This window comes from Thamnophis elegans, chromosome 13 (assembly GCF_009769535.1).
Source record: "Thamnophis elegans isolate rThaEle1 chromosome 13, rThaEle1.pri, whole genome shotgun sequence".
In the NCBI taxonomy this organism is placed as follows: Eukaryota; Metazoa; Chordata; class Lepidosauria; order Squamata; family Colubridae; genus Thamnophis; species Thamnophis elegans.
In genome coordinates, this window is record NC_045553.1 from 3557725 (window position 1) to 3581659 (window position 23935).

Genomic DNA, 23935 nt, shown 5'->3' on the forward strand with positions numbered 1-23935 from the left:
AAAGTTCCCCACCCCTGATTTACAATATTCCCAGATGTCTTTTGATAAGCAAACGTGGAACCTTCGCTTCCCACAGGTTCCATATATGGGAGAAATCCCTAGGTACCTTTCTCTCCGCCCCACAAGGAAGACCTTCTGCCCCATGCTCACCCTCCCAGTGCCATCTTTCCAGAGGACCCGGCTCAGGACTCCCCCCCCTCCCCTTCTTGTTCCCTCTGGGTGGGGCAATCAATTTCCACTCTGCTCTTCTCGCTTCCCCGCCAGGCCAGTAGCTTGCCAAGTTTCCTAGAACAGCAAGCCCAGCTGGAGCTCCTGGCTAGGAGAGTCACCTTGCTGGAAGCTATCATCTGGCCAGGTAATGCGCAATGCGAGGGCCTGCCTCCCCACCCCCTTCCTGTTCTCCCAATGCATGGTGCATTATTCGCCAGACGCCAGGATCCCAGGGCCTGGAGGCCACCCCAGAAGCTGCCGTGGGATTTCCATCTATTACCTCCACTCCAAAACGTTGCATGCATGCCCTCTCTGCAACAGCCAGCATTTTCCTGTTGTGTCCACCACCTTCCTGAACACACTTTTTTTAAAACCCTAGCATGGTTTGGCCTGCCTTGACTCCCCTGCTGGTGGGAGGGGGGGATGGATACAGCCTCTGGCTGCAGGATTGGAGAGGAATCAGAAGATTCCACCTTCGCGGTAACGAAACAAATGAGATTCGGATTGCCGGAGCTGTAGAATCCCAAATTCTCGTCGGGATCCATTGCACCCGCTCGGTGGCATCTCCGACTAGCATGCATGCAGAGAAAAATACAGCTTGCACCCACTCAGCAGGGGTGGAATTAACGTTTTTTTTTTGTGGGGGATAAGTATCCAGCTTCATGGAGTCTGCAGCTCTCGTAATTCCAAAGGCCGAATTGGCTGGATAGTTCTGGGAATTGTAGCTCTCCAACTGCGCCCGGAGAGTACGGGAGACACAGTGGTAGAGACACATGTAAGGGAGGTGTCCCATCTGTGATTTTAATCGGGAAACGATAGGGAGATGCACAGGAATGGCGCTCTAATCGGCTCCTCGTCTTCCAACAGCGGGCCTGTCTGGAACAGAATTTCTCCTGAACATGGAGGTTCAATTTACATCTAATGGGATCAATCTCCTTCCCAGGCTCCCCATTTCTCAGCCTGCCGGTTGTGACTTGGTTATCCTTTTCTGGGAATGACCCCTCCGTTCAGGCTAAATGTGTAATTGATACCTTATCATTTTTTCCAAGAATAATTAATAAGTTACCAGCCCAAGATTTATTTTTTTGGCGAGGGGGGGAGAGAAGGGACGGACACCAGGTTAGGAAAACTGAAGCTAGCCAGCGTTTTTCAGTCTTTACAACTTGGAAGACGAGTGGACGTCAACTCCCAGAATTCCCCAGCTGGCAAAACTGGCCAAGGGATTCTGGGAGTTGAAGTCCTCCCATCTTAAAGAAGACAAAGTTGAGAAATACAAAATATAAACAAAGACAGTGGATTGCAACATCCGTCACACGTATCCAATGATATCTATTGCAATAAGGAAAGCGGTGGCTCGGTGGCTAAGACGCTGAGCTTGTCAATCCGAAAGGTCGGCAGTTCGGCGGTTCGAATCCCCAGCGCCGCGTAACGGAGTGAGCCCCCGTGACTTGTCCCAGCTTCTGCCAACCTAGAAGTTTGAAAGCACGTAAAAAAAAATGCAAGTAGAAAATTAGGGACCACCTTTGGTGGGAAGGGAACAGCGTTCCGTGCGCCTTCGGCGTTGAGCCATGCCGGCCACATGACCACGGAGACGTCTTCAGACAGCGCTGGCTCTTCGGCTTTGGAACAGAGATGACCACCGCCCCCTAGAGTTGGGAACGACTAGCACACATGTGCTAGGGGAACCTGTACCTTTACTTTATATATTGCAATCCAGCAATCCTGGATGTATGTAAGATTTATGTTGACAAATTACCCATTATTCAAAACTGCTCAAATGACCCATTGGAGGATGTTGCTCTTGAAAGATGCAGGGCATTGGAGTTAAGCCATTTCCAAAATTGGGTTGGGGGGAGAGAAAAGACCCAGAGGGACACCTCAAGACCCTCTCCGGCGCATTTTCACATAGATCTCAAAAGCTGTAAGAAAGGGATATAGGGCAGGTATAGAATTTCCTAGAATTTCGTCGTTCCTGCAGCTAAAGAGCTCTGCTGATGTTTCTTCCTCCGTTGCCAGAACCAGACCTGGGATCCGGCCTTGACCCGGCCACTAGGGGTGTCCCCGGCGGCGATCGGAGTAAGCGCAGTGGGTACTCGGCGGCCTACCGTGTGAGCTCGCACCGCCTTCCTCAGAAGGGAGAGGAGAGGAAGAAATGAAGGAGGCTCTGTCCACCGTCAGGCGAAGAAGAGGACCACATCTGGATGGAGGCACCTCCGATGTGGAGGGAGCACCGTGCTCCATCCTCCTCCTCCTCCACGCTCTGCCTTGGACCGGTGGTGATGGAGACGGGGGCTGTTTGATGGACCAGGCTGGGCCTTGCTAACAAACCCTGTGTATTTATTTCTTCTTTTCACACAGGGGGTGTTGTTCCTGCTATGGAACAAATAGGAATAAGATGTTATGGGGTCTATGCTTATTTGAGGGGGGGGGCGTCTCGGCTTGCCTGTCACTTGCCGGAGATCCCCTCTTTGTGGTCAGATTGGGCTGCAATTTGGCAAGGACGGGCCCAACATGTCCAGCCTTCTGCCACTTTCTCGTCCGCACGGTGGCATCTCTCCGGAATACGTCCAGAGGCTCCGGATGCCCAGATGTTTCCTTTTCTTTGAACCTCAATCTTTAAACCTCAATTTTACCTTTTTTTTAAAAAAAATATTGGATTCCCCCCCCCACCTTTTGGTCCAGAACCCCCCCCCCAAAAAAAACCCCTTTTCCATTCTGTATTCTGTAATTCTATTTTTCTCAAATGTGGGAATTTTTTAAAGAACCTGATGGGCTGGGGAATTCTGGGAGTCAAAAGTCCAGTTTAAAAAAGTTTCCCAAGGTTGAGAAACGCCGCAAATGGACAGGGAGATGGACAGGGAATTCAGTCAATGTGGTGAGAGAGAGAGAGAGAGAGAGAGAGAGAGAGAGAGAGAGAGAGAGAGAGAGAGGGGGGGAGGGAGGGAGGGACAGACAGACAGCGAGACAGTGAGAGAGAGACAGAGAGAGAAAGAGATGGAGGGAGAGAGCGAGAGAGAGACTGTGTGTGTGTGTGAGAGAGAGAGAGAGACAGTGTGAGAGAGAGACAGAGAGAGAAAGAGATGGAGGGAGAGAGAGAGCGAGACAGTGTGTGTGTGTGTGAGAGAGAGAGAAAGAGATGGAGGGAGGGAGAGGGAGAGAGAGACAGTGTGAGAGAGAGACAGAGAGACAGAGACAGAGAGAGAGAGAGAAAGAGACGGAGGGAGAGAGAGAGAGAGAGACAGTGAGAGACAGAGAGAGAAAGAGATGGAGGGAGAGCGAGAGCGAGACAGTGTGTGTGTGTGTGTGAGAGAGAAAGAGATGGAGGGAGGGAGAGAGAGAGACTGTGAGAGAGAGACAGAGAGAGAAAGACGGAGGGAGAGAGAGAGACAGTGAGAGAGACAGAGAGAGAGAAAGAGATGGAGGGAGAGAGCGAGAGAGAGACAGTGTGTGTGTGTGTGAGAGAGAGAGAGAGATGGAGGGAGGGAGAGAGAGAGAGACAGTGTGAGAGAGAGACAGAGAGAGACGGAGGGAGAGAGACAGAGACAGAGACAGAAAGAGGTGGAGGGAGAGCGAGAGCGAGACTGTGTGTGTGTGAGAGAGAGAGAGAGAGATGGAGGGAGAGAGAGAGAGACAGTGTGAGAGAGACAGAGAGAGAAATAGACGGAGGGAGAGCGAGAGACAGTGAGAGAGAGAGAGAGAGAGAGAGAGAGAGAGAGAGAGAGAGAAGCTTAGCAGAATCGGAGCCTCTCTGCTTGTCCCTTCTAGGTCTGTTGATGGCAAACCAATGGCCCACATGGCGTCGCCCATTCTCTTCCAGATTTCTGGCGCGCATGCGTACGGGACAATCAGCTGGCCTTCGTGCGCAGCTGGGCAGTGCCGGAAACTGGAGGAGCCAATCCTCCCTTTTTCCAGTGAGGGCATGCGTGCCGGCCAGCTGATTGTCGTGCAAGCATGTGCACCAGTAACTGGAAAACTTAACTGGCCAGTGTGCCTATGCGCGCTGGAAACTAGAAGTTCATTTCCCAGCACACGGGTGGGAAACCTGGGCAGCTCCTCTTGCAGGCTGCGGCCCAGAAAAAACCATGCACATGTGCGCACTCTCTTTTTGACACTCGTTGCCGGGAAGGTTTGTCATCGCTGCCCTACAGAGATTGCAAAAGTGCTTTCCGAGTCAGGTGAGAAAGCACCTTGTGGCACTTGGTGGATAAACCGGCTGATGGTTGCCCAAACTCTGGGGCAAAGAAACCAGAATCCGCGCAAAGCTTACATGGGATTAAGATGGGAGTCTTTATGGAGGACACCAACTTTTTCGGATTTGTGTATTTCTCATTAACGGCCTTCCTTTTGTGATTTTTTTTGGGGGGGGAAAGATTCGTTGGGGAGGGAGGGACGGTGGCGAAGGCGAGGATTGCTGGCTTGCCCTTTCCAGCATCGGTCCACAATTTCGAGGAGGGGGGGGGGGAAATATATATTTTTTTTTCTTCTGTTTTAAAGACTAGCCTTTGTGCCTCTATCCACTGGATCTGTGTTTTTATTTTTAAAACAATAATGGTATCCTCGCGCACCTAACACGGGGGAATGTTTTCCTGGAGGCTTCCCTTGCGATCCCGTGGGCTCATTTCTTACACCGCAACTTTGTCAACTGGCCCCTGGTTTAAAAATTGGGGTATAAAGTGGGGTGGGTACCAGAGGTGATTTCCTACCAGTTCGCACCTATTCGGTAGAACCGGTTCGTCAAATCTACCGAACCGGTTAGAAGAGGTTCCACCAGTGGACCCGGAAAGCAGGCCACACCTACAGAAGAGGTTCCGAAAATTTTTGAAACCCACCACTGGTCCTTGGATATGATTATTCTACACTATCATGCTCCTATTTATAAAACTCAGTGCCTCTGTGAAAGGTAAGGATGACTACTGCGTTTGTGGTGCAATCAGAACATTGCGTGTTAACGCAAACCAAAGATGCCTTTTAAAAACAAGTTGACATCCTATTCTTATGCATGCCAGTGCTGTGTGGAAGGTAATTTAAGGTGGTTCTGACAAGTGTCGTCGGCATCTTCATATCCGGTCACATGGATGGCAAAGCCACTCCCATCCGGTCACATGGGCGGCAAGCCACTCCCACAAAGGAGGCCACACCCACAGAGTAGGTTCGAACAATTTTTGAAACCCGCCACTGGTGGGTACGCTTGACAAAAACTGCATTGGATCCCTGCCGTTCCGTTGCTTCTGCGTGCAACTTTTTTTATTTTTATTTTATGTTTCGCTCCGTTTCTTCATGTCCAGAGTGGAAAAAGGAATTGCAAGCAGACAAATCACGACTCTGCTCTGGAAAAGCATCTTCTGGGGCTGCCTTCTGCCCTCCCGGCCCTCAAGTCCTCGCTGCCTTCTAGCAATCCAGGTAGGCCCAGGTGAACCCACGTCACCCTCCCAGAGAGTCTGAAGCCAGATCCGCGGGCTTTCCGTCCTCTTGCAAACCCGGCTTCGATTCTGCAACGCATCCCTCTGTCTCGTGGCATTCGTGGCCGCTCTGTTTCTCCCCGGTATGGCCGACGTCCTTCCCAAATGCCATCTCATGGGTTGGGGATTGACTGAGGAGGCGCCGAGCGGGTCTCGGCCATCACCACGGCTTGGTCCCCCACATGGCCTCCGATCAGTAGAGAGACGGCGCCTTCCACGTGGCCGGTGGCGGCCAGAGCAATCACGGCCTCTTCCGTGGCGAAGCCCATCTTCTGCAGCTGCTGGAGCCTGGGAAGAGGGTGAAGAGAAGAAGGCAGCATTGGTGTCAGAGGCCCGACGGTCAGGCCCACGAAACAAGAACCGTGGGGGGCGTTACTACTGTAGTTTCTTTATCGTTGTTTACCGGAAGACAGAATCTTGCCAGAGTAAAACAATAGCAATAGCAGTTAGACTTATATTTGGATTGGATTTGGATTTATTACATTTATATGCCGCCCTTTTCCCCGAAGGGGACTCAGGGCGGCTCACAATTCCAGTCAGGGAAGGGGGTACAGACAGGGAATAAAAAGACGAACATAACAATACACAATTTAAAAGCACACAACAGTCATACCATTCGAGGAGGGGGGCAAAAGCTCTTTAGCCCCAGGCCTGTCGGAACAGCCAGGTTTTAAGGGCTTTGCAGAAGGCTTGGAGGGTGGTGAGGGTTCGAATCTCCACGGGGAGCTCGTTCCAGAGGGTCGGAGCAGCCACAGAGAAGGCTCTCCTCCGGGTAGTCGCCAGTCGGCACTGGCCGGCGGATGGAATTCGGAGGAGGCCTAATCTATGGGCTCTAATCGGTCTATTGGAGGTAATTGGCAGCAGGCGGTCTCTCAAGTACCCAGGTCCAATACCATGAAGGGCTTTATAAGTGACGACTAGCGCCTTGAAGCGTATCCGAAGACCAATAGGCAGCCAGTGCAGCTCGCGGAGGATAGGTGTTACGGTGGGTGAACCGAGGTACACCCACAATCGCTCACGCGGCTGCATTCTGGACAAGCTGAAGTCTCCGAATGCTCTATATATACCGCTTCATAGGGCTTTCAGCCCTCTCTAAGCGGTTTACAGAGTCAGCATATTGCCCCCAACAACAATCCGGGTCCTCACAACTGCCTGCATCCCAACACTGGTTTTATTTTTCCCCAGGAGGCAACTGGACTTCCTTGTTTTTTCTTGGAAGAGGTTTCGCTTCTCGTCCAAGAAGCTTCTTCAGTTCCTCAGTTCAGATCTTCTTCAGAGTTGAAGAAGCTTCAGGAATGAGAAGCGAAACCTCTTCCAAGAAAAAACAAGGAATTCCAGTTGCCTCTTTGCACCCTCGGGACAACCATGACCTGGGATGACTGAGAATCTCCATAAACTCTGTGCTGTATAAACTATAAATATACGTTACTCCTCGACTTGCAACAGTTCATTTTAGTGTCCGTTGGAAGTTACGACAGGGAAGGGAATGACTTGGGCCCGTTTTCCACCCGTATGACCGTTGCAGGATTCCCCGGGGTCACCTGATCCAAATTCAAGGAGGCAGAAGCCTCCTCCTCGTTCGTTCTCCAGAATCTCGCGCTTGCAGATAACACTGCTCTTAACAGCTGGAGGTTCTACTCGGCTCTGCTCACCCGATTCCTTACCGGAGGGAAGAGACGGAAGATTTGAGCAGCTTCACTTCTTCATTCCTGTCTTGAAGAGAAGCCCGGATTCCCGCTTGGAGTAGCTCTTCCTCCGTCGGGAAATCCGGGAGAGAGAAGTAAGGGCTGGCCAAAGCCTCGCCGGGATCTGAGAAGGGGCGCTGGGACGTCGGAGGAAACGGCAGCTGGGACTCTTGGGCGGCCCTTTCATCACTCCAAGATGGAGGAGGGGGCGGAATCTGGATGGCCACCATCCCTGCCAGGTCGGGTGGCAAAATCTTCTGCGCAGGAATTCTGGAAGACAGGAGAGACGAAAACAGACAAGGGGGTCGAAATGAGTCAGATTGGAACAATTGTCTATTAATGTTGCGGCTTGCCAGCGGCCAGTGAAGCTGGCAGCAGATTCAGACAGTGGGGAGGTTGGGAAGGAACCTGGGCCAGTCTTGGAGTCTGGGGAGGGCTCTGAGGAGGGCTCTGTGTCGGAGGCAGAGAGGGGGCCAGGGCCGTATGCCAGTTATCAGCTGCCTTCAGAGTCGGACATCAGTGAGGCAGAAGAACAGCTGGAGCCTGTTCCCAGCGTGTGCATGTGCAGAGCTGCCAGACGAAGGGAAGAGCTAAAGAACAGGGGTCGAGTAAGGAAGGAAGGCCACAGGTGGACGGTGAATGGCCCCTCCCAGAGGAAATAAAAGGAGCGAAAGCGGAGTGGAGTTTGCAGGAGACAATTAGTTCGCTTCATTGGTTCGTGACTCTCCGAGACTCCTTGCCAAGTTCTGCAGAGATCGGCCTGGCAGCTCTCCAAGCCAGAGAAGGTCTGTGACCGCAAATCCTCCCTCGAAAGACTTTGCCGGATGGGAATGTTCAGAATTCACAGTCAATTAATAAAAAGGGTTTTTGTCGGGACAAGAGAGTTTGCTTCAGGCTCTCAGGAAGCCTCACTCAGAACAATTAGATTGTGAACTGGGCAGCTTAGGATGGTGACCACATCGAACTACGATCCCTCGACTCCCTAGCTGGCAAGGTGGACCGCAAGGGGTGTTGGGAGTTGTAGTTCTGCAGCCCCAGAAAGCGAAACTGACGTCATGCCAAAATACCTTTCCTGTTCGTCTGTAGTTGAGACGAAGGGCCTGATCGAGTGAGCGAAAGCCCTTCTGAGGTGACTCCAGCCTGGGATCCTTTTTCGCAGCCTTGCCAGGCGCCTCTTGGACAATGACCCAGTGCAGTCTGGGGCATTAAGGACAATCGCAGAAGCCAAAAGGGACCTCTGAGGTCCTCTAGTCTAATTTCCCCCTCCTTTACCCAACAAATCTTTTTTTAAACTGTTGTGGCACATCGGTGGAGCTGGCAGCCGATTCAGACAGTGAGGAGGGTTGGGGAGGAACCTGGGCCAGTCCTGGAGTCTGGGGAAGGCTCGGGTGAGGGCTCTGTGTCGGGGGCAGAGAGGGGGCCAGGGCCGTCTGACAGTTATCAGCTGCCTTCAGAGTCAGACGTCAGTGAGGCAGAAGAACAGCTGGAGCCTGTTCCCAGTGTGCGCATGCACAGAGTTACCAGACGAAGGGAACAGCTAAAGAACAGGGGTCGACTTGGGAGTAAGGCCACAGGGGGGACGGTGAATGGCCCCTCCCAGAGGGAATAACAGAAGAGCGAAAGGGGAGTGGAGTTTGCAGGAGACCATGAATGAGCAGAATTCACAGTCAATTAATAAAAGGAGTTTTCGTCGGGACAAGGGGCTTGCTTTATGCTCTTGGGAAGCCTTGGTCAGAACAGAACCAGTAACAAAATAAAAGAGGAGCGAAAGGGAAGTGGAGTTTGCAGGAAATAATTCATTCGTTAGTTTCTTTCAGGAGTGTGAAGATCTGTCCGTGAATCTCAGCGACTCTGTGCCCAAGTCTTTTCTTGCACAGCGCCTCATTTGGGAAAATATTTACATGGCAGCTTTCCAAGCTAGATAAGGTCTGTGGTCATAAATACTCCTTTGAAAGACTGTTTGCCAGGCCTTGGCTGAATGTGAAGGAGAGGAATTCACATTCCTTTAATAAAAGGGGTTTTGTCGGGACCAGGAATCTGCTTCGTGCTCTTGGGAAGCCTCGGTCAGAACAAAAACCTGGGAGAGCTGCCAATGATTTGGGGCCCCCTTCTCGTCCCCCAACCTACCCTCGGAGCCCCCCTGTCTGGAAAGGATACAGGCTAGCACTCCTGTGAGCAACCCAGAGACGTTCAGGAGGAAGGGAGAACGCGGGGACAGGATCTCCCCCAGGCCGAACAGCAATCCAGCCAGCAGAGCCACGGACGGCCACCCCGCCGAGCGTTTTCCGTGGCAGCCCAACAGAGCCAGGTGGACTGGGAGGTAGCCGCTGACAGTGGCCTGGGGTTCAGCTCCCCAGGGTTTGGCCAGGAAGACGTAGACCAGGGCTGTGAGCACAGCGGAGACCGTGCTGCTCCGGAGGTAGCCAAGAACTCCTTGGTGCAGCTCGAGGTGCCAGCTTAGCAGTGGGAAGAAGAACAAGCTGGCCGCCAGGAGGGGGCCGTTGGCATGCGCCAGGCAGTAGGTCACCAGGCGGAAGGCTGCAAGAGAAGAGACTTCGTGCGGTTAAATGCTCATGTTTATGTTATTTAAGGTAAAGTAAGGTAAAGGTTCCCCTTCCACATAGGTGCTTGTCGTTCCCGACTCTAGGGGGCAGTGCTCATCTCTGTTCCAAAGCCGAAGAGCCAGCGTTGTCCGAAGACGTCTCCGTGGTCATGTGGCCGGCATGACTCAACGCCGAAGGCGCACGGAACGCTGTTCCCTTCCCACTAAAAGTGGTCCCTATTTTCCTACTTGCATTTTTTACGTGCTTTCGAACTGCTAGGTTGGCAGAAGCTAGGACAAGTCACGGGTGCTCACTCGGTTACATAGTGCTAGGGATTCGAACCGCCGGACGGCCGACCTTTCTGAGGGACAAGCTCAGCATCTTAGCCCCTGAGCCACCGCGCCCCTATTTAATAGGCCTCCCAGATAATTATGCTATTTATCACAGCCCATTTGAGGTGCTCCTGGCCCCTGAAATTGTGATTAATTAAGTCAATCAATCAGGATTCATTTGGTGTATAAGATGCACCCAAATTTTCACCCTCTTTTAGGGGGGAAAAGGTGCGCCTTATACTCCGAAAAATACAGTAATTCAAGGAGTGAGGAAAGTCGTCTTAATACAAGAGAAGTTTCGAAGATGCAAATAAACCTTGCAAAGGGCTAGTTAGCAAAGTGGGTGATAAGACCAAATATTCTCCGATGCCGGTCACCCAGAAGACACCAAGAAGAAGCATCAAGATGCAGGAAGCGATGGGGAGATGCTGGACCCATCTCAGCCTTGGCATCGACATGCCCCCTAAGAGAAGAGAAGGCTAATATTAACAGAATGGAGGAGTTCAGCTGGTTATTGAAAACTTTTATTCCCAATTATCTGATAATCCGGCATTGCCCAGGTAATTATTTATCCTAATCCATACATTTGTCCTCAAAAATAATGCCGGACCAAATGTTGGATTTTCCCCCTTACCAGAGGGAGCCCCCTTGTGGAGTACTGTGAAGCCGTTACCATGGCCACTCCACTGCGCTGTACAGTAGAAGCCATTTTACACCAGTACAGTAGAAGCCATTTTTAAGGCACAACAGGCTGTATCTCAACAGAACACACACACACACACCGAGGGGTGTTGGGGTGTCTTACCCCCCCCCCCCCACAGTATTTGCTTCCGGAGAGTAAATCATCTGTGTTCCAAGGGTGGTTGAAACTGTTCGAGGCCTTCCCGAGTTAAGTTGGAACACACACACACGCACGTTTTTATAGAGAGAGATATAAACCTTATAAAATATGTGCTACTACGGAAGGATGAAGGGGCCTTCTCTGTAGCTGCCCCGGCCCTATGGAACGATCTACCTCCAGAGATCCAGACCTTCCCTACTCTCTCGGCCTTCCGAAAGTCTACTAGGACCTGGCTATTCCGGCAAGTCTGGGGCTGTTGACCTCATGAATGAGGTCCAGCCCCACTAAGATTGAGTGCATGATTTGTCTTTTTAACTTGCTTTCCTCTCTATTTTAAATATTTTTCTTAGTATTCTTATTAGAACTGTTTTTATGTAAGCCGCCCGGAGTCCTTCAGGATTGGGCGGCATATAAATTCATTAAACTTTGAACTTTGAACCTGCTTAGGTATCTTCAGTAAAAACCACACGCTTAGTCCCCAAAACCCTCTTTTTATTTCACCGGCTGTGAATTATAGTCATTCACAGCCCGTAATGAGTCACAAATAGTTTGTAAAGAGTTCAACAGAAGTCTGCCAAAGTCTTTCGGGATAAGGCTGATAAGCACCCACCTTTATCTCCCTTGAGAGACCTAATTGCCAATTGGTTTTGCGAGGCCACACGGAGCACAGAGTCAAAACGGAGCTTCAGAGTTTGAACCGACCAGAACGAACAAAGTTGCTTCCTGCAAAGGCTCACGTGCCTTTACTCCTCCTTTATGTCTTATGGGAGGGGCCACTCATCTCCAAGTCTTACTCCCGAGTCGCCCCTTTTGTCTTAACTGTTCTTGCCTTCTGGCAGCTCTGTGCATGCGCGCACTGGGAACAGGCTCCAGCTGTTCCTCTGCCTCGCTGATGTCTGACTCTGAAGGCAGCTGATAACTGGCATACGGCCTTGGCCCCCTCTCTGCCTCCGACGCAGAGCCCTCGTCCGAGCCTTCCCCAGACTCCAAGACTGGCCCAGGTTCCTCCCCAACCCTCCTCACTGTCCGACTCTGCTGCCAGCTCCATAGGCCGCCGGCGGACCACAACACATACATCCTCCGCCATCCTATATTCCTTCACAACAACCCTGTAAGGTCGCTTGGAGTAGAAGGTGCCCAAGTGAACTGCTATGCTGCTGAGGGAGTAGAAATTAGATCTCTCCAGGAAATCCCTCTTAAGGGTGAGAGCAGGGCTGCCTAGTTGTAATCACCCATCGCCAGCTGTCATGGCTGCATTTCTCTACCTCAATGCTCGCTTTCTCTGGATTGCTGGGATGGCCTTCACATTTGGCTTGATCCTGGTGGGATTACAGTAGAAGCCATTTTACATCAGTACAGTAGAAGCCATTTTTAAGGAACAACAGGCTGTTTCTTAACAGAACACACACACACACACCGCCAACATCCAAAGATCTTCGCTCATCCCGCCCAGGAACAGGCCCTACCACAATTACAATGAAGCAGCACACATAAGGACTCGGTGTGTGTCTGTGTGTTTGTGCATCCAAAATTGAATTCTTGCCCTACAGTACTTTTATATATGGCGAGGAGCAATTCCTCATAACTTCTTCCCAACCACCTTGCGAGGTAGGCTGGAGAGAGGGATTGGCCCCCCAAACCACCCAGCTGGCTTTCACACCTCAGGGAAGATTAGAACTCATAAAAGCTCCCCGTTTAGTTCAGTACAGGTAGCCTTGACTTGCGACCGTTCCGTTTAGCGACTGAAGTTACAACAGCAACCCCCCCCCCGAAAAGGACCGTTCATCGCACGGGTGACTATGGCATCCCACTGGTCACGTGATCAAAATTCAGAGGCTTGGCAACTGGCATGTACTTATGACGGTCGCAAGAGTGCGTATGTCTCCCACATGATCCGCTTTTGCAACCCCGGATTCACTTAACGACTGTGCTACTAACTTAACAACGGTGGTGATTCCCTGAAACGACTGCGGCGGGGAAGGTCGCAGAGCGGGGGGAGAAACTCACCCCACTCTCGCTTAGAAACGGGAAGCTCAGGCTCCCTTGTGGCCGTAAATTGAGGACTCGCCATAAAAAGATGCAAGGTGACTCTTTTGGGGGGGGGAGTCCCAGCCCCCACCCCCCGTGTTCAAAAGCAAGTTTATCTGCCGCAGAGCACAGCGTGGGAAGGAAGGGGGGGGGCTCAGGGAGTTCCTGGGGAAACTGGGATTAAAAAAACGGGATCTTGGCTGGATTTGGGTTCAATTCAAAACCCCTTCAGTTGAATTAAAGCCCACCCACTCCAGCCTTTGCAGCCGTCCATTCTATAGGACGCCCCCCACTCCACAAACCCGGCCCTTTCTGCACCCCTGGAGTGAGCGGGGGACAGCCTAGCTTGCATTCCCCCCCCCCATTTAATTTCACCCTGGTGGAGAACGGCTGCTCAGGAAGGAGGGGTGGGGGGATGCCCCCGGCTTGTCTGGCAGCTGGTGGGCTTGGCGAAGGCCGGCTCTGCAGCCATTTTGGACATGCCAGCTGCTCGCTCCATGCCATGCGGGCACCGCGGCTTCCACATGTTGGAATGGCAAGGGAGCATCTCTAAAAAGGAGGAAGTGGGCTGGAAGATGCTGGGGGGAGGGGAGGGCTCTCTCTCTTTCCCCCTCCCCACTTCCCCGTCTAAGCAAAGCAAGCCAGCTTTTTTCCCCAACTCTTTGCCAGGGGTTGCAAAGACCCTGCTGGACCCCATTCAGTGGGGGTGGGGGGTGGGGATGTGCTTATCTCTTATTTGCTTTATTGATTTATTTTTCTTCTACTGAATGTAGCATTCTCTACTACTTCCTTCTTGGCTTCCTACACCAGCTGGCGGTTTGCTCCACGTTCCATTGACTGGAGGCAAGTTCATTGGTGTAAGAAGCCGGCACACGCCGTTCTCTTGCAATCTCTTTAGCAAGCCACGGTGTGTGATTTAGCGAACCACGGTTCGTGATTTAGCAAACCACGGTTCGTGATTTAGCAAACCACAGTTCGTGATTTAGCAAACCACAATTTGTGATTTAGCAAACCACTGCTTGTGATTTAGCAAACCACGGTTCGTGATTTAGCAAACCACGGTTCGTGATTTAGCAAACCATGGTTCGTGATTTAGCAAACCACCGCTCGTGATTTAGCAAACCACCGCTCGTGATTTAGCAAACCACGGTTCGTGATTTAGCAAACCACGGTTCGTGATTTAGCAAACCACGGTTCGTGATTTAGCAAACCACGGTTCGTGATTTAGCAAACCAGTTTGTGATTTAGCAAACCATGGTTCTTGATTTAGCAAACCACAATTTGTAATTTAGCAAACCACGGTTCGTGATTTAGCAAACCACGGTTCGTGATTTAGCAACCCACAATTTGTGATTTAGCAAACCACGGTTCGTGATTTAGCAAACCACGGTTCGTGATTTAGCAAACCACCACTCGTGATTTGGCAAACCACTGCTCGTGATTTAGCAAACCACGGTTCGTGATTTAGCAAACCACAGTTCGTGATTTAGCAAACCACTGCTCGTGATTTAGCAAACCACCGCTCGTGATTTAGCAAACCACAGTTCCTGATTTAGCAAACCACTGCTCATGATTTAGCAAACCACGGTTCCTGATTTAGCAAACCACCGCTCGTGATTTAGCAAACCACCGCTCGTGATTTAGCAAATCATGGTTCTTGATTTAGCAAACCACTGCTCATGATTTAGCAAACCACGGTTCCTGATTTAGCAAACCACGGTTCCTGATTTAGCAAACCACGGTTCCTGGTTTAGCAAACCACGGTTCCTGATTTAGCAAACCACGGTTCCTGATTTAGCAAACCACGGTTCCTGATTTAGCAAACCACGGTTCCTGATTTAGCAAACCACTGGTCATGATTTAGCAAACCACGATTCAAACGCCTTTCTAGAGGAAGAGGATGGGCCGCTCAACATCAAACCAACCATTGGCATCTGAAGGAAGGGCAAATGGTCAATCCCAGAGGCGGAAGTTGGGTTTGCAACAAAACCCGCTCGCCAACGCTAAGCTACGGTTTGTTGGAAGGCGGCTGGCTGGATTCACACACACACACACACACAAACACTGTGTGAAGACAAACTCAGATCATCATTCGTGGCTCAGTGGGATCCGCTAAACACGGCTATATTCTTCAAAGTAATGGGTGCCTGGATGGTTGAAGCCGCTGGGAATCACAACTGGCTTCATCAGAAAATGTTGTCACGCCTGCTCCCTGATTACATGGGGCTGCCCCTGAAGAGTGTTTGGAGACTACAATTAGTCCAGAACGCAGCCGCGCGAGCGATGCTGGGTGTACCAAGATACACCCACGTTACACCTATCCTCCGCGAGCTGCACTGGCTTCCTATTGGTCTCCGAACGCGATTCAAGGTGCTGGTCATTACCTTTAAAGCCCTACATGGCTTAGGACCTGGATACCTGCGAGACCGCCTACTGCCACATACCTCTCAACGGCCGATAAGATCGCACAGGGTGGGCCTCCTTCAGGTGCCGTCAGCTAGGCAATGTCAGCTGGTGGCTCCCCGGAGGAGGGCCTTCTCCGTAGCCGCTCTGACCCTATGGAATGAACTACCCCGAGATCCGGACCCTACCCACTCTCATTTGATGGTTCCACCACAAATCCGCGAAGCCCTTCTGTGCGGAGACATAAGCGTGAAGACTAATTCGCGCCGTTCTAAGCGCTAAGGAAAAACGCGACCCTACCGCGATGACATAATCGCGGAGGGCAAAATTGCGCATTCCCAAGCACTCAGTACCCTAAACCTAACCCTAAAACAAACCCCTAAACCTAATCCTAACGCTTACCTTAAATGAAGTCGGCTTTCTGCCGTGGCGCCGTTTTAAAGCACCCTTCTGTTGCCGCGCTGTTGTCGCGGCGGTGATGTCGCGGCTTTATCGCCGTGATTTTATCGCCGCGATTTTGACGTTCACGCTTATGTCATGCCACGCATTTGATAGCCTTCCGAAAGGCTATCTCATTTGATAGCCTTCTGAAAGGCTATCAAAACCTGGCTATTCCGGCAGGCCTGGGGCTGTTGACCTCATGACTGAAGTCCAGCCCCGACCAGATTGGGTGCAAGATGAGGTTTTAATCTGTCTCTTTTGATTTTTTTTAACTCTTTATTTTTATAATTTACTTCCTTTCTGTAAGCCGCCCGGAGTCCTCAGGGATTGGGCGGCCTATAAATCCATTAAGTACAATACAATACAATTAAAAACCACCTCCAGCAATGAGTTTCAAAAATGAGGGATGGAATGCTAAAAGCAACCAGTATTCCCATGAGGAAAATACAGCTCAAAAGAAAAAAATATATGCACTAAAGATAGTGTGTCTGATGTACCGCCACCACCAAGGAAAAAAGAAATCCCGGCCTGTCACAGGAACAAGAGCTGGAAGGGACCTTGGAGGTCATCTAGTCCAACCCCTCTGCTCAAGCAGGAGATCCTATTCCATTTCAGACAGTCTTCTAAGACAGTGTTTCTCAACCTTGGCAACTTGAAGATGTCTGGACTTCAACTCCCAGAATTCCCCAGCCAGCGAATGCTGGCTGGGGAATTCTGGGAGTTGAAGTCCAGACATCTTCAAGTTGCCAAGGTTGAGAAACACTGTTCTAAGAAGCCTCCACCTCTGGTGGCAAACTGTTCCACCGGTCAATTGTCCTCACGGTTAGGAAGTTTCTCCTTAGTTTCAGGTTGCTTTTTTCCTCGATTAGTTTCCATCCGTTGCTTCTTAGGTCCTATCCTCAGGTCCTTTGGAGAATGACCACAGTTGCAAGGGACCCTTGGAGGTCTTCTAGTCCAACCCTTCTGCTTTGACATCCCAGGCAAAATGATTGTCCGGTCCCTTCTTCAAAAACCCCAATGATGGAATACCCACAACTTCTGAAGGGCAAGCTGTCCCACCATTAACCAATTCATTGTGGAGGTTTTGAAGAAGAGGCTGGACAGCCGATTGTCTGAAATATTGGTGAGTTTCCATTGTTTCTTGTCCCGCCCTTAGGTGCTTTGGAAAATAAATTGGCCCCCTCTTCTTTGTGGCAGCCCCTCAAATACTGGGATACTGCTATCATGTCACCCCCCACCCCATCCTTCTTTTCTCTATACTGTCTGTACCCAATTCTTGCAACCATTCTTCATATGTTTTGGTCTCCAGGTCCTTCGATCACCCCAATTGCTCTTCTTTTCCCAAAATCTCAACATCTTTTTTGCAATGTGGGGACCAAAACTGGGTGCAGAATTCTAGCTGTGATGGTCCTACTAAGGATTTATATGGTGGTGCTAGAATAGAATATAGAATAGAAAGAATAGAGAATAGAATAAAGAATAGAATAGAAAGAATAGAGAATAGAATAGAAAGAATAGAGAATAGAATAGAAAGAATAGAGAATACAATAAAGAATAGAATAGAAAAAATAGAGAATAGAATAGAAAGAATAGAGAATACAATAAAGAATAGAATAGAAAGAATAGAGAATAGAATAGAAAGAATAGAGAATAGAATAGAAAGAATAGAAATACAATAAAGAATAGAATAGAGAATAGAATAGAAAGAATAGAGAATAGAATAGAAAGAATAGAGAATAGAATAGAAAGAATAGAAATACAATAAAGAATAGAATAGAGAATAGAATAGAAAGAATAGAGAATAGAATAGAAAGAATAGAGAATACAATAAAGAATAGAATATGGAATAGAATAGAAAGAATAGAGAATAGAATAGAAAGAATAGAAATACAATAAAGAATAGAATAGAGAATAGAATGGAAAGAATAGAGAATAGAATAGAAAGAATAGAGAATAGAATAGAAAGAATAGAAATACAATAAAGAATAGTATATGGAATAGAATAGAAAGAATAGAGAATAGAATAGAAAGAATAGAAATACAATAAAGAATAGAATAGAGAATAGAATAGAAAGAATAGAGAATAGAATAGAAAGAATAGAGAATAGAATAGAAAGAATAGAAATACAATAAAGAATAGAATATGGAATAGAATAGAAAGAATAGAGAATAGAATAGAAAGAATAGAAATACAATAAAGAATAGAATAGAGAATAGAATAGAAAGAATAGAGAAGAGAATAGAAAGAATAGAGAATAGAATAGAAAGAATAGAAATACAATAAAGAATAGAATATGGAATAGAATAGAAAGAATAGAGAATAGAATAGAAAGAATAGAAATACAATAAAGAATAGAATAGAGAATAGAAAGAATAGAGAATAGAATAGAAAGAATAGAGAATAGAATAGAAAGAATAGAAATACAATAAAGAATAGAATATGGAATAGAATAGAAAGAATGGAGAATACAATAAAGAATAGAATAGCAATAGCAATAGCAGTAGACTTATATACCGCTTCATAGGCCTTTCAGGCCTCTCTAAGCGGTTTACAGAGAGTCAGCATATTGCCCCCAACAATCCGGGTCCTCATTTTACCCACCTCGGAAGGATGGAAGGCTGAGTCAACCCTGAGCCGGTGAGATTTGAACCGCTGAACTGCTGATCTAGCAGTAGCCTGCAGTGCTGCATTTAACCACTGCGCCACCTTGGCTCATAATAGAATAGAGAATAGAATAAAAAAGGAGAATAGAATAGAAAGAATAGAAATACAATAAATAGAATAGAGAATAGAATAGAAAGAATAGAGAATACAATAAATAGAATAGAGAATAGAATAGAATGAAAAGAGAATAGAAAGAATAGAGAATAGAATAGAAAGAATAAAATTGAATAGTTGGAAGGGGCCTTGAAGGTCTTCTAGTCCAACCCCGATATCTTTGCCTAGTGTTGATGGGAGTTAAAATCCCAAGCCAGGCCCTAAGGGAAATACCACGTAGTCGACCCCCCCGCCCTTCCCTTTTTATACCAGGCTGTATAAATTGAGCAAAGGACAACCCCTCCCATCATCCACCCCCAGCCCCAATTCAACCCCATTGGCAGATTCCTCCACGTTTTCCAATCCTTCCGCCTCTTGCGCTAGGATCCCTAAGAAGCGGACGGACGGTACCATTCTAACATCTGGCGCGCGTGGGGGGCGCATTGCATCCGAACGGGGGATTTTTAAAAAAAGACCCACAACCCCACTCTCGTTCTTTCGCTACCTTTCCCCTCATCTTACCTTTCTCTCTTCTTTGTTTTTTTTTCCCCCGAACGGAAAGGCGGGGAAAAGGGGAGGAAAGGCGCGTCGGCGGCGTCCACCCCTCCTCTTCGCCGCGTGGTGGTAGCGTCCCTTGCTGGGGCGGGGGAGGGAAGAAAGAGGAGGGGGGAGAGGAAAGGCTCGCGCCTGCGCAGTCGCGGGCTGCAGAAAGACCGGGAGGACGTTAGCGAGGAGGAGGGAGGAGGAAGAGGCGGAGAAACGACGCCGCTGACGACGCCGAAGCGGGACAACCAGGCAGCGCCGGCGACGACGAGGACAGCGGAGGGGAGCGCGACCCAGCCAGCGAAGCGATGGCGTCGACGGGTGAGGCGAATAGGCCGCGGCCTAGTCGGGGAGGCGGGCGGGAAGGCGGAGAAAACCGAAGCGGCCTTGAGGCGGCGGCGAGGAGAAACCGCGGCGTCGGGCCCCTTCTGGAAAATTCCGCCGCTTCCCCGAGCGCGCGTTGTGCGTGTATGTGTGTGTGTGTGTATGTGGGGCGGAAAGGTCGGCCGGGCGGCCGTTGAGGAGGTGGGGGAGGGGGGGGCAGAAAGGCGGCGAGGGCGCCGGCGAAGTGCGCAGGCGTGGGAGCCTGGCGCGGAGCGCGCATGCGTGGCCGGGCCGCGCTGCCCACCGGGCCTAGTGGCTTAATGTAACGGCGGCGGCGGCGCGCGTGGGGGGGGGAGAGGCGGAGGGTGGAACAGCGGCGCCATCCTCCCTCCTCCCCTCTCCTTTTATTGACCCCACGGGGTGTCTTTTATTTCTCTCCATTTTTTTTCCCTTTTTGACGCCGCTTTTTTTTTTCCTCCCCAGGCTTTTTTTAAATTTTAACCTCTGCTGGCGTCCTTTACTTCCCTTCCTTCCCGTTATATAAGGCTTCCGCCTCTGGTTCTACTTTTTATCTGTCGCTTTCCTGCCCTGCGAAAGGCTCTTGCTTTATTTATACGGTGCTCTTTTCTTTCCCCGGTGTTTCTCAGCCATTTTAAGAAGGCAGTAGGTCCTGCAGCTTAAGATGGCAGTAGGACTACAACTCCCAGAAGGCAGTAGGGCTGCAGTTTTAAGATGGCGGTAGGACTACAACTCCCAGAAGGCAGTAAAACTGAAACTTAAGATAGCAGTAGGACTACAACTCCCAGAAGGCAGTAAAACCGATTTAAGTGGCAGTAGGACTACAACTCCCAGAAGGCAGTAAAACTGCAACTTAAGATAGCAGTAGGACTACAACTCCCAGAAGGCAGTAAAACTGCAGCTTAAGATGGCAGTAGGACTACAACTCCCAGAAGGCAGTAAAACCCATTTAAGTGGCAGTAGGACTACAACTCCCAGAAGGCAGTAAAACTGCAGCTTAAGATGGCAGTAGGACTACAACTCCCAGAAGGCAGTAGGGCTGCAGTTTTAAGATGCCATAGGACTACAACTCCCAGAAGGCAGTAGGGCTGCAGTTTTAAGATGCCAGTAGGACTACAACTCCCAGAAGGCAGTAGGGCTGCAGTTTTAAGATGCCAGTAGGACTACAACTCCCAGAAGGCAGTAAAATCAATTTAAGATGGCAGTAGGACTCCAACTCCCAGAATTCTCTAGCCAGCATGGCTGGCTGGGGAATGCTGGAAATTGAAGGCCTACCATCTTAAAATGGCCAAGGTTGAGAGAAACCACTCTACTTACAGGTAGTCCTTGACTTACAACAGTATATTGAGTGACCGTTGGAGGTGACACTGCAAAGAGTGACTTGGGAACGTTTTTCACACTTAACCGTTGCAGTATTCCCATGATCAAAATTCAAACCCTTGGCAAACTGGGTTTTTATGACAGTTGCAGTGTCCCAGGGGCCCTGTGTTCCCCTTTTGTGACCTTCTGACAAGCAGATTATTATAATTTATAATGATATATACCATTATATGAGCCAGGTTCACTTCACAACCATGTGACTAACTCAGCTGCAGTGATTCAACGCCTGTGGCAAGGTTGTAAAATGTGGCAAAACTCAAGTGTTTCACTTAACAACAGAAATTACGGGCTCAATTGTGGTCATAAGTCAAGGACTTCCTGTGTTAGAATTATGCTCTGGTTTAGGTGCCCCCCCCCTTCTCAAATAGAAAAAAATTGGTTCATAGAGTGACTGGCCTGAAGTCATTGCCTCTTTTTTTGAAATCACAGTTAGGGGTTATTCTGTTCAACTCTGGAGTTTCTTTCCTTTGTTTTATCTTCTGTTGCTCTTCCTCTTTGCCCCCAGCTCTGCTTCTGGCCCCTTTGATCTTCATCTTGTAAACATTGTTGAATATTTTCTCCCTGCATGAGTCTCTTTCTGCTGTCTTTCTCCAGCTTCACAACTTTGAGAAGTGCCAAATTCAACTCCCAGAGTTCCCCTAGGCAGCATGGGGGTTGAAGTCCATGCATTTTAAAGCTGGAGTGGTTTAGAGGATGGGATTTTGATTTTACTGCTTTCATTTTATGCTGGAGCTGACCGATGTTTTACGTTCTGCATTATTGAACATGGTTTACAAGAAAGCAATATACCTGTATTTACAACACAAAACAGCCAACCAAGTTGTACTTCTTTTTAAGGAAACAGATGTGTTAAAATGAAACTTCATTTTGAACTAAAGAAATAGATCATTCTTAAAATATTCTAAGCAATGCTTTCTCCCCCAATTTTGTTGCTCCAAGCAACTAGTGGTAGCAATTTACATCTAAAGTTGCACCTAGTTTAGAAAAATTAAAGGGTATAATTTGCTAAGTTCCAAAGAGGCTGAACATTATTTACTCTTACTGCAGCTGATAATGGCTGCTTCTCTGAAATTTGTCCTGAGGGTATAAAAAAGGCAGTTCAAATATATGTGTATAGAGCATAATCCAATCACAGTGCTGCATTTTAAAAGGTCAAGATCAATAGTACATTTGGAGATAAGCCACTGCACCATATTTGTGAGCTGGCTTATGATCAAGCTGAAAAGTCTGTTAATTCCAGTTGGCGACTTAAGGAGTAAGATTTGTTTAGTTTCTTTCCTCACTGAGAATTTAAAGTGGTTTGGCTGTTATGCTCGTACCAGGTAAAAGAATCATAAGATGCTTGTGAGGATTACCTGGGTACAATGTGTATGCACATGTATATTTTAGTAGGGTATGCCAAAAAAGCAGTTTATAATTCTTAAAATAAAGATTCCATTTTGAATGCTCTTAAACCACATGAAATATAATATTTTTCCTTATGGAAAATGAAAAGCCAAACATGGAATGAAAACAGATTTTACTGTTGATTAGAAGATATTTTACCTGATAAAGCAGGAAAAAATATTCGAAAATAGTATTTGTAGAGATGTGGTGTGGTGGAGTTTTTTTTTAGCAAGTCATGGTACACTGTATTTGCAGCTAAGTGGAAAAGAGTTGTTTTGTGGAATAGAAGTCATGTTAGTCTGTCACATAAAGTTAAATCAGCATTTACTTATTTGATCCTTCTTTTAACCAATTCCCCCCCCCCAGACCCCCCAGTTTGAACCCTTGATCTGAAATTGGTTTATACATCCCAGTTTTATGTGCCAGATCCAGATAACGATCCTGGATTTCCATGCTTCACTGTATTGCAAAAATGTAGAGAATGAAAAAACCGGATTTTAGATTGAGTTGGTTTTATAGTGATTGTTTTCCCTTACTCTTGGTTTTGTCTTCTCACCATCTGCAGATTATAGTACCTACACTCAAGCAGCTGCCCAGCAGGGGTGAGTTTTTCTATATATAGTAATATTACATTTTTTAAAAAAAACTTGGATTAGAGTTCTAATGTATTATCTGTTTTGACATTGCAAAGTTGCATTAAGAGCTTTGCTTTTGCTTTACATCAGAAGCGATGAATTTGCCTTTTTTAAACCAAGTTCTCTTGTTTTATAAACCTTCCAATAATCTCGTCTTCTTTTCATAGCTATACTGCATATGCGGCTCAGCCAACTCAAGGATATGCACAGACTACCCAGGTAAAATGCAGCCACCAGGATAACAAAATAGAAACTCTGACCAGTTTGAAGCTTTAACAGATTTTCTAAGATTAAAAAACAAGCTGTTAAATTAAGGAAGTACTTACCTCATCTCCATTCACAAAAATGCCTGCTTGTATTGGCGCTCTTAGGAAAGAAAATGCCAAAAGCCCATGAAAAATGTTGGCAAGCTTTCTGTAAAAGCCACCCCTCTCCTGATTGAAGTGTTCTTTTTAAACAAGGTTTTGTGTTCGGTGGTTTGCAAATGTTTCATTGCCCAACTCGGTTAATGATGTTACTTAGTTGGGTAATGGAACATTTCCAAGCAAGCTTGGGACAGTTCAGTCCTGATCTGCAGAGATTCTTTTCTGTTCAAAATAGGTTTTCTGATACATGGAATATAGAACAACTAACTTAATAGGGTCCCTTGTGGGAGAAAATGGGAAGGAATGATGCATGTGGCAGTAGGACTACAACTCCCAGAAGGCAATAGGACTGCAACTTAAAATGGCAGTAGGACTGAAACTCCCAGAATTCTCCAGCCAGCATAGGTGGCTGGGGAATTGTGGGAATTGAAGGCCTAGCATCTTAAAATGGCCAAGGTTGAGAGAAACAGCTCTACTTACAGGTAGTCCTCGACTTACTACAGTTCACTTAGTGACCAAAGTTACAATGGCACTGAAAAATGTGGCTTGGGACCATTTTTCACACTTAAGACCGTTGCAGCATC

At 48.2% G+C, this 23935-nt stretch overlaps 2 protein-coding genes and 1 long non-coding RNA gene across 13 annotated transcripts in view; 2 read left to right on the top strand and 1 right to left on the bottom strand.

The window, feature by feature from the left end:
• The first annotated feature begins 6 nt into the window (after positions 1-6).
• On the top strand, positions 7-2849 carry LOC116516368. Its single transcript, XR_004256347.1, has 2 exons — positions 7-355; positions 2227-2849. It is a non-coding gene; the product is annotated as an uncharacterized LOC116516368 (long non-coding RNA).
• A 2573-nt stretch (positions 2850-5422) lies between these two features.
• Positions 5423-23763, bottom strand: RHBDD3 (rhomboid domain containing 3). Of its 4 annotated transcripts, none has more exons than XM_032229663.1 (6): positions 23313-23763; positions 10546-10692; positions 9512-9892; positions 8422-8551; positions 7334-7624; positions 5423-5957 (listed from the first exon to the last, which is right to left on the bottom strand). In XM_032229663.1, the coding sequence occupies exons 2-6, from the start codon at positions 10685-10687 to the stop codon at positions 5783-5785; spliced, it is 1119 nt and encodes a 372-aa protein (XP_032085554.1). In that variant the 5' UTR covers positions 10688-10692; positions 23313-23763; the 3' UTR covers positions 5423-5782. The 4 variants fall into 4 exon arrangements, with proteins under 4 accessions (XP_032085554.1, XP_032085553.1, XP_032085552.1 ...); XM_032229662.1 differs by lacking the exon at positions 23313-23763 and adding an exon at positions 19223-19305; XM_032229661.1 differs by lacking the exon at positions 23313-23763 and adding an exon at positions 13078-14060.
• Positions 19418-23935, top strand: part of EWSR1 (EWS RNA binding protein 1) — a 28558-nt gene continuing 24040 nt past the window's right edge. For 3 of the 8 annotated variants that reach the window (XM_032229659.1, XM_032229658.1, XM_032229660.1), the window contains exons 1-3: positions 19422-19564; positions 22917-22953; positions 23154-23205. In XM_032229659.1, the coding sequence (XP_032085550.1) occupies positions 19552-19564; positions 22917-22953; positions 23154-23205 (102 nt within the window). In that variant the 5' untranslated portion in view covers positions 19422-19551. Of the gene's footprint in view, positions 19565-22916; positions 22954-23153; positions 23206-23935 lie in introns of all 8 variants that reach the window. The other 5 variants (XM_032229653.1, XM_032229655.1, XM_032229656.1 and 2 more) reach the window with 4 other exon arrangements.

Excerpts from the sequence above, each read along its gene's own strand:
- RHBDD3 (XM_032229661.1), bottom strand. The coding sequence starts at position 13,141 with ATGGCGAGTCCTCAATTTACGGCCACAAGGGAGCCTGAGCTTCCCGTT. Across the intron at positions 9,893-10,545 it reads GCTAACTAGCCCTTTGCAAG|CCTTCCGCCTGGTGACCTAC; the intron begins GTTTATTTGCAT and ends CTTCTCTTGCAG. Across the intron at positions 8,552-9,511 it reads GCTCACAGGAGTGCTAGCCT|ACTGCACTGGGTCATTGTCC; the intron begins GTATCCTTTCCA and ends TTAATGCCCCAG.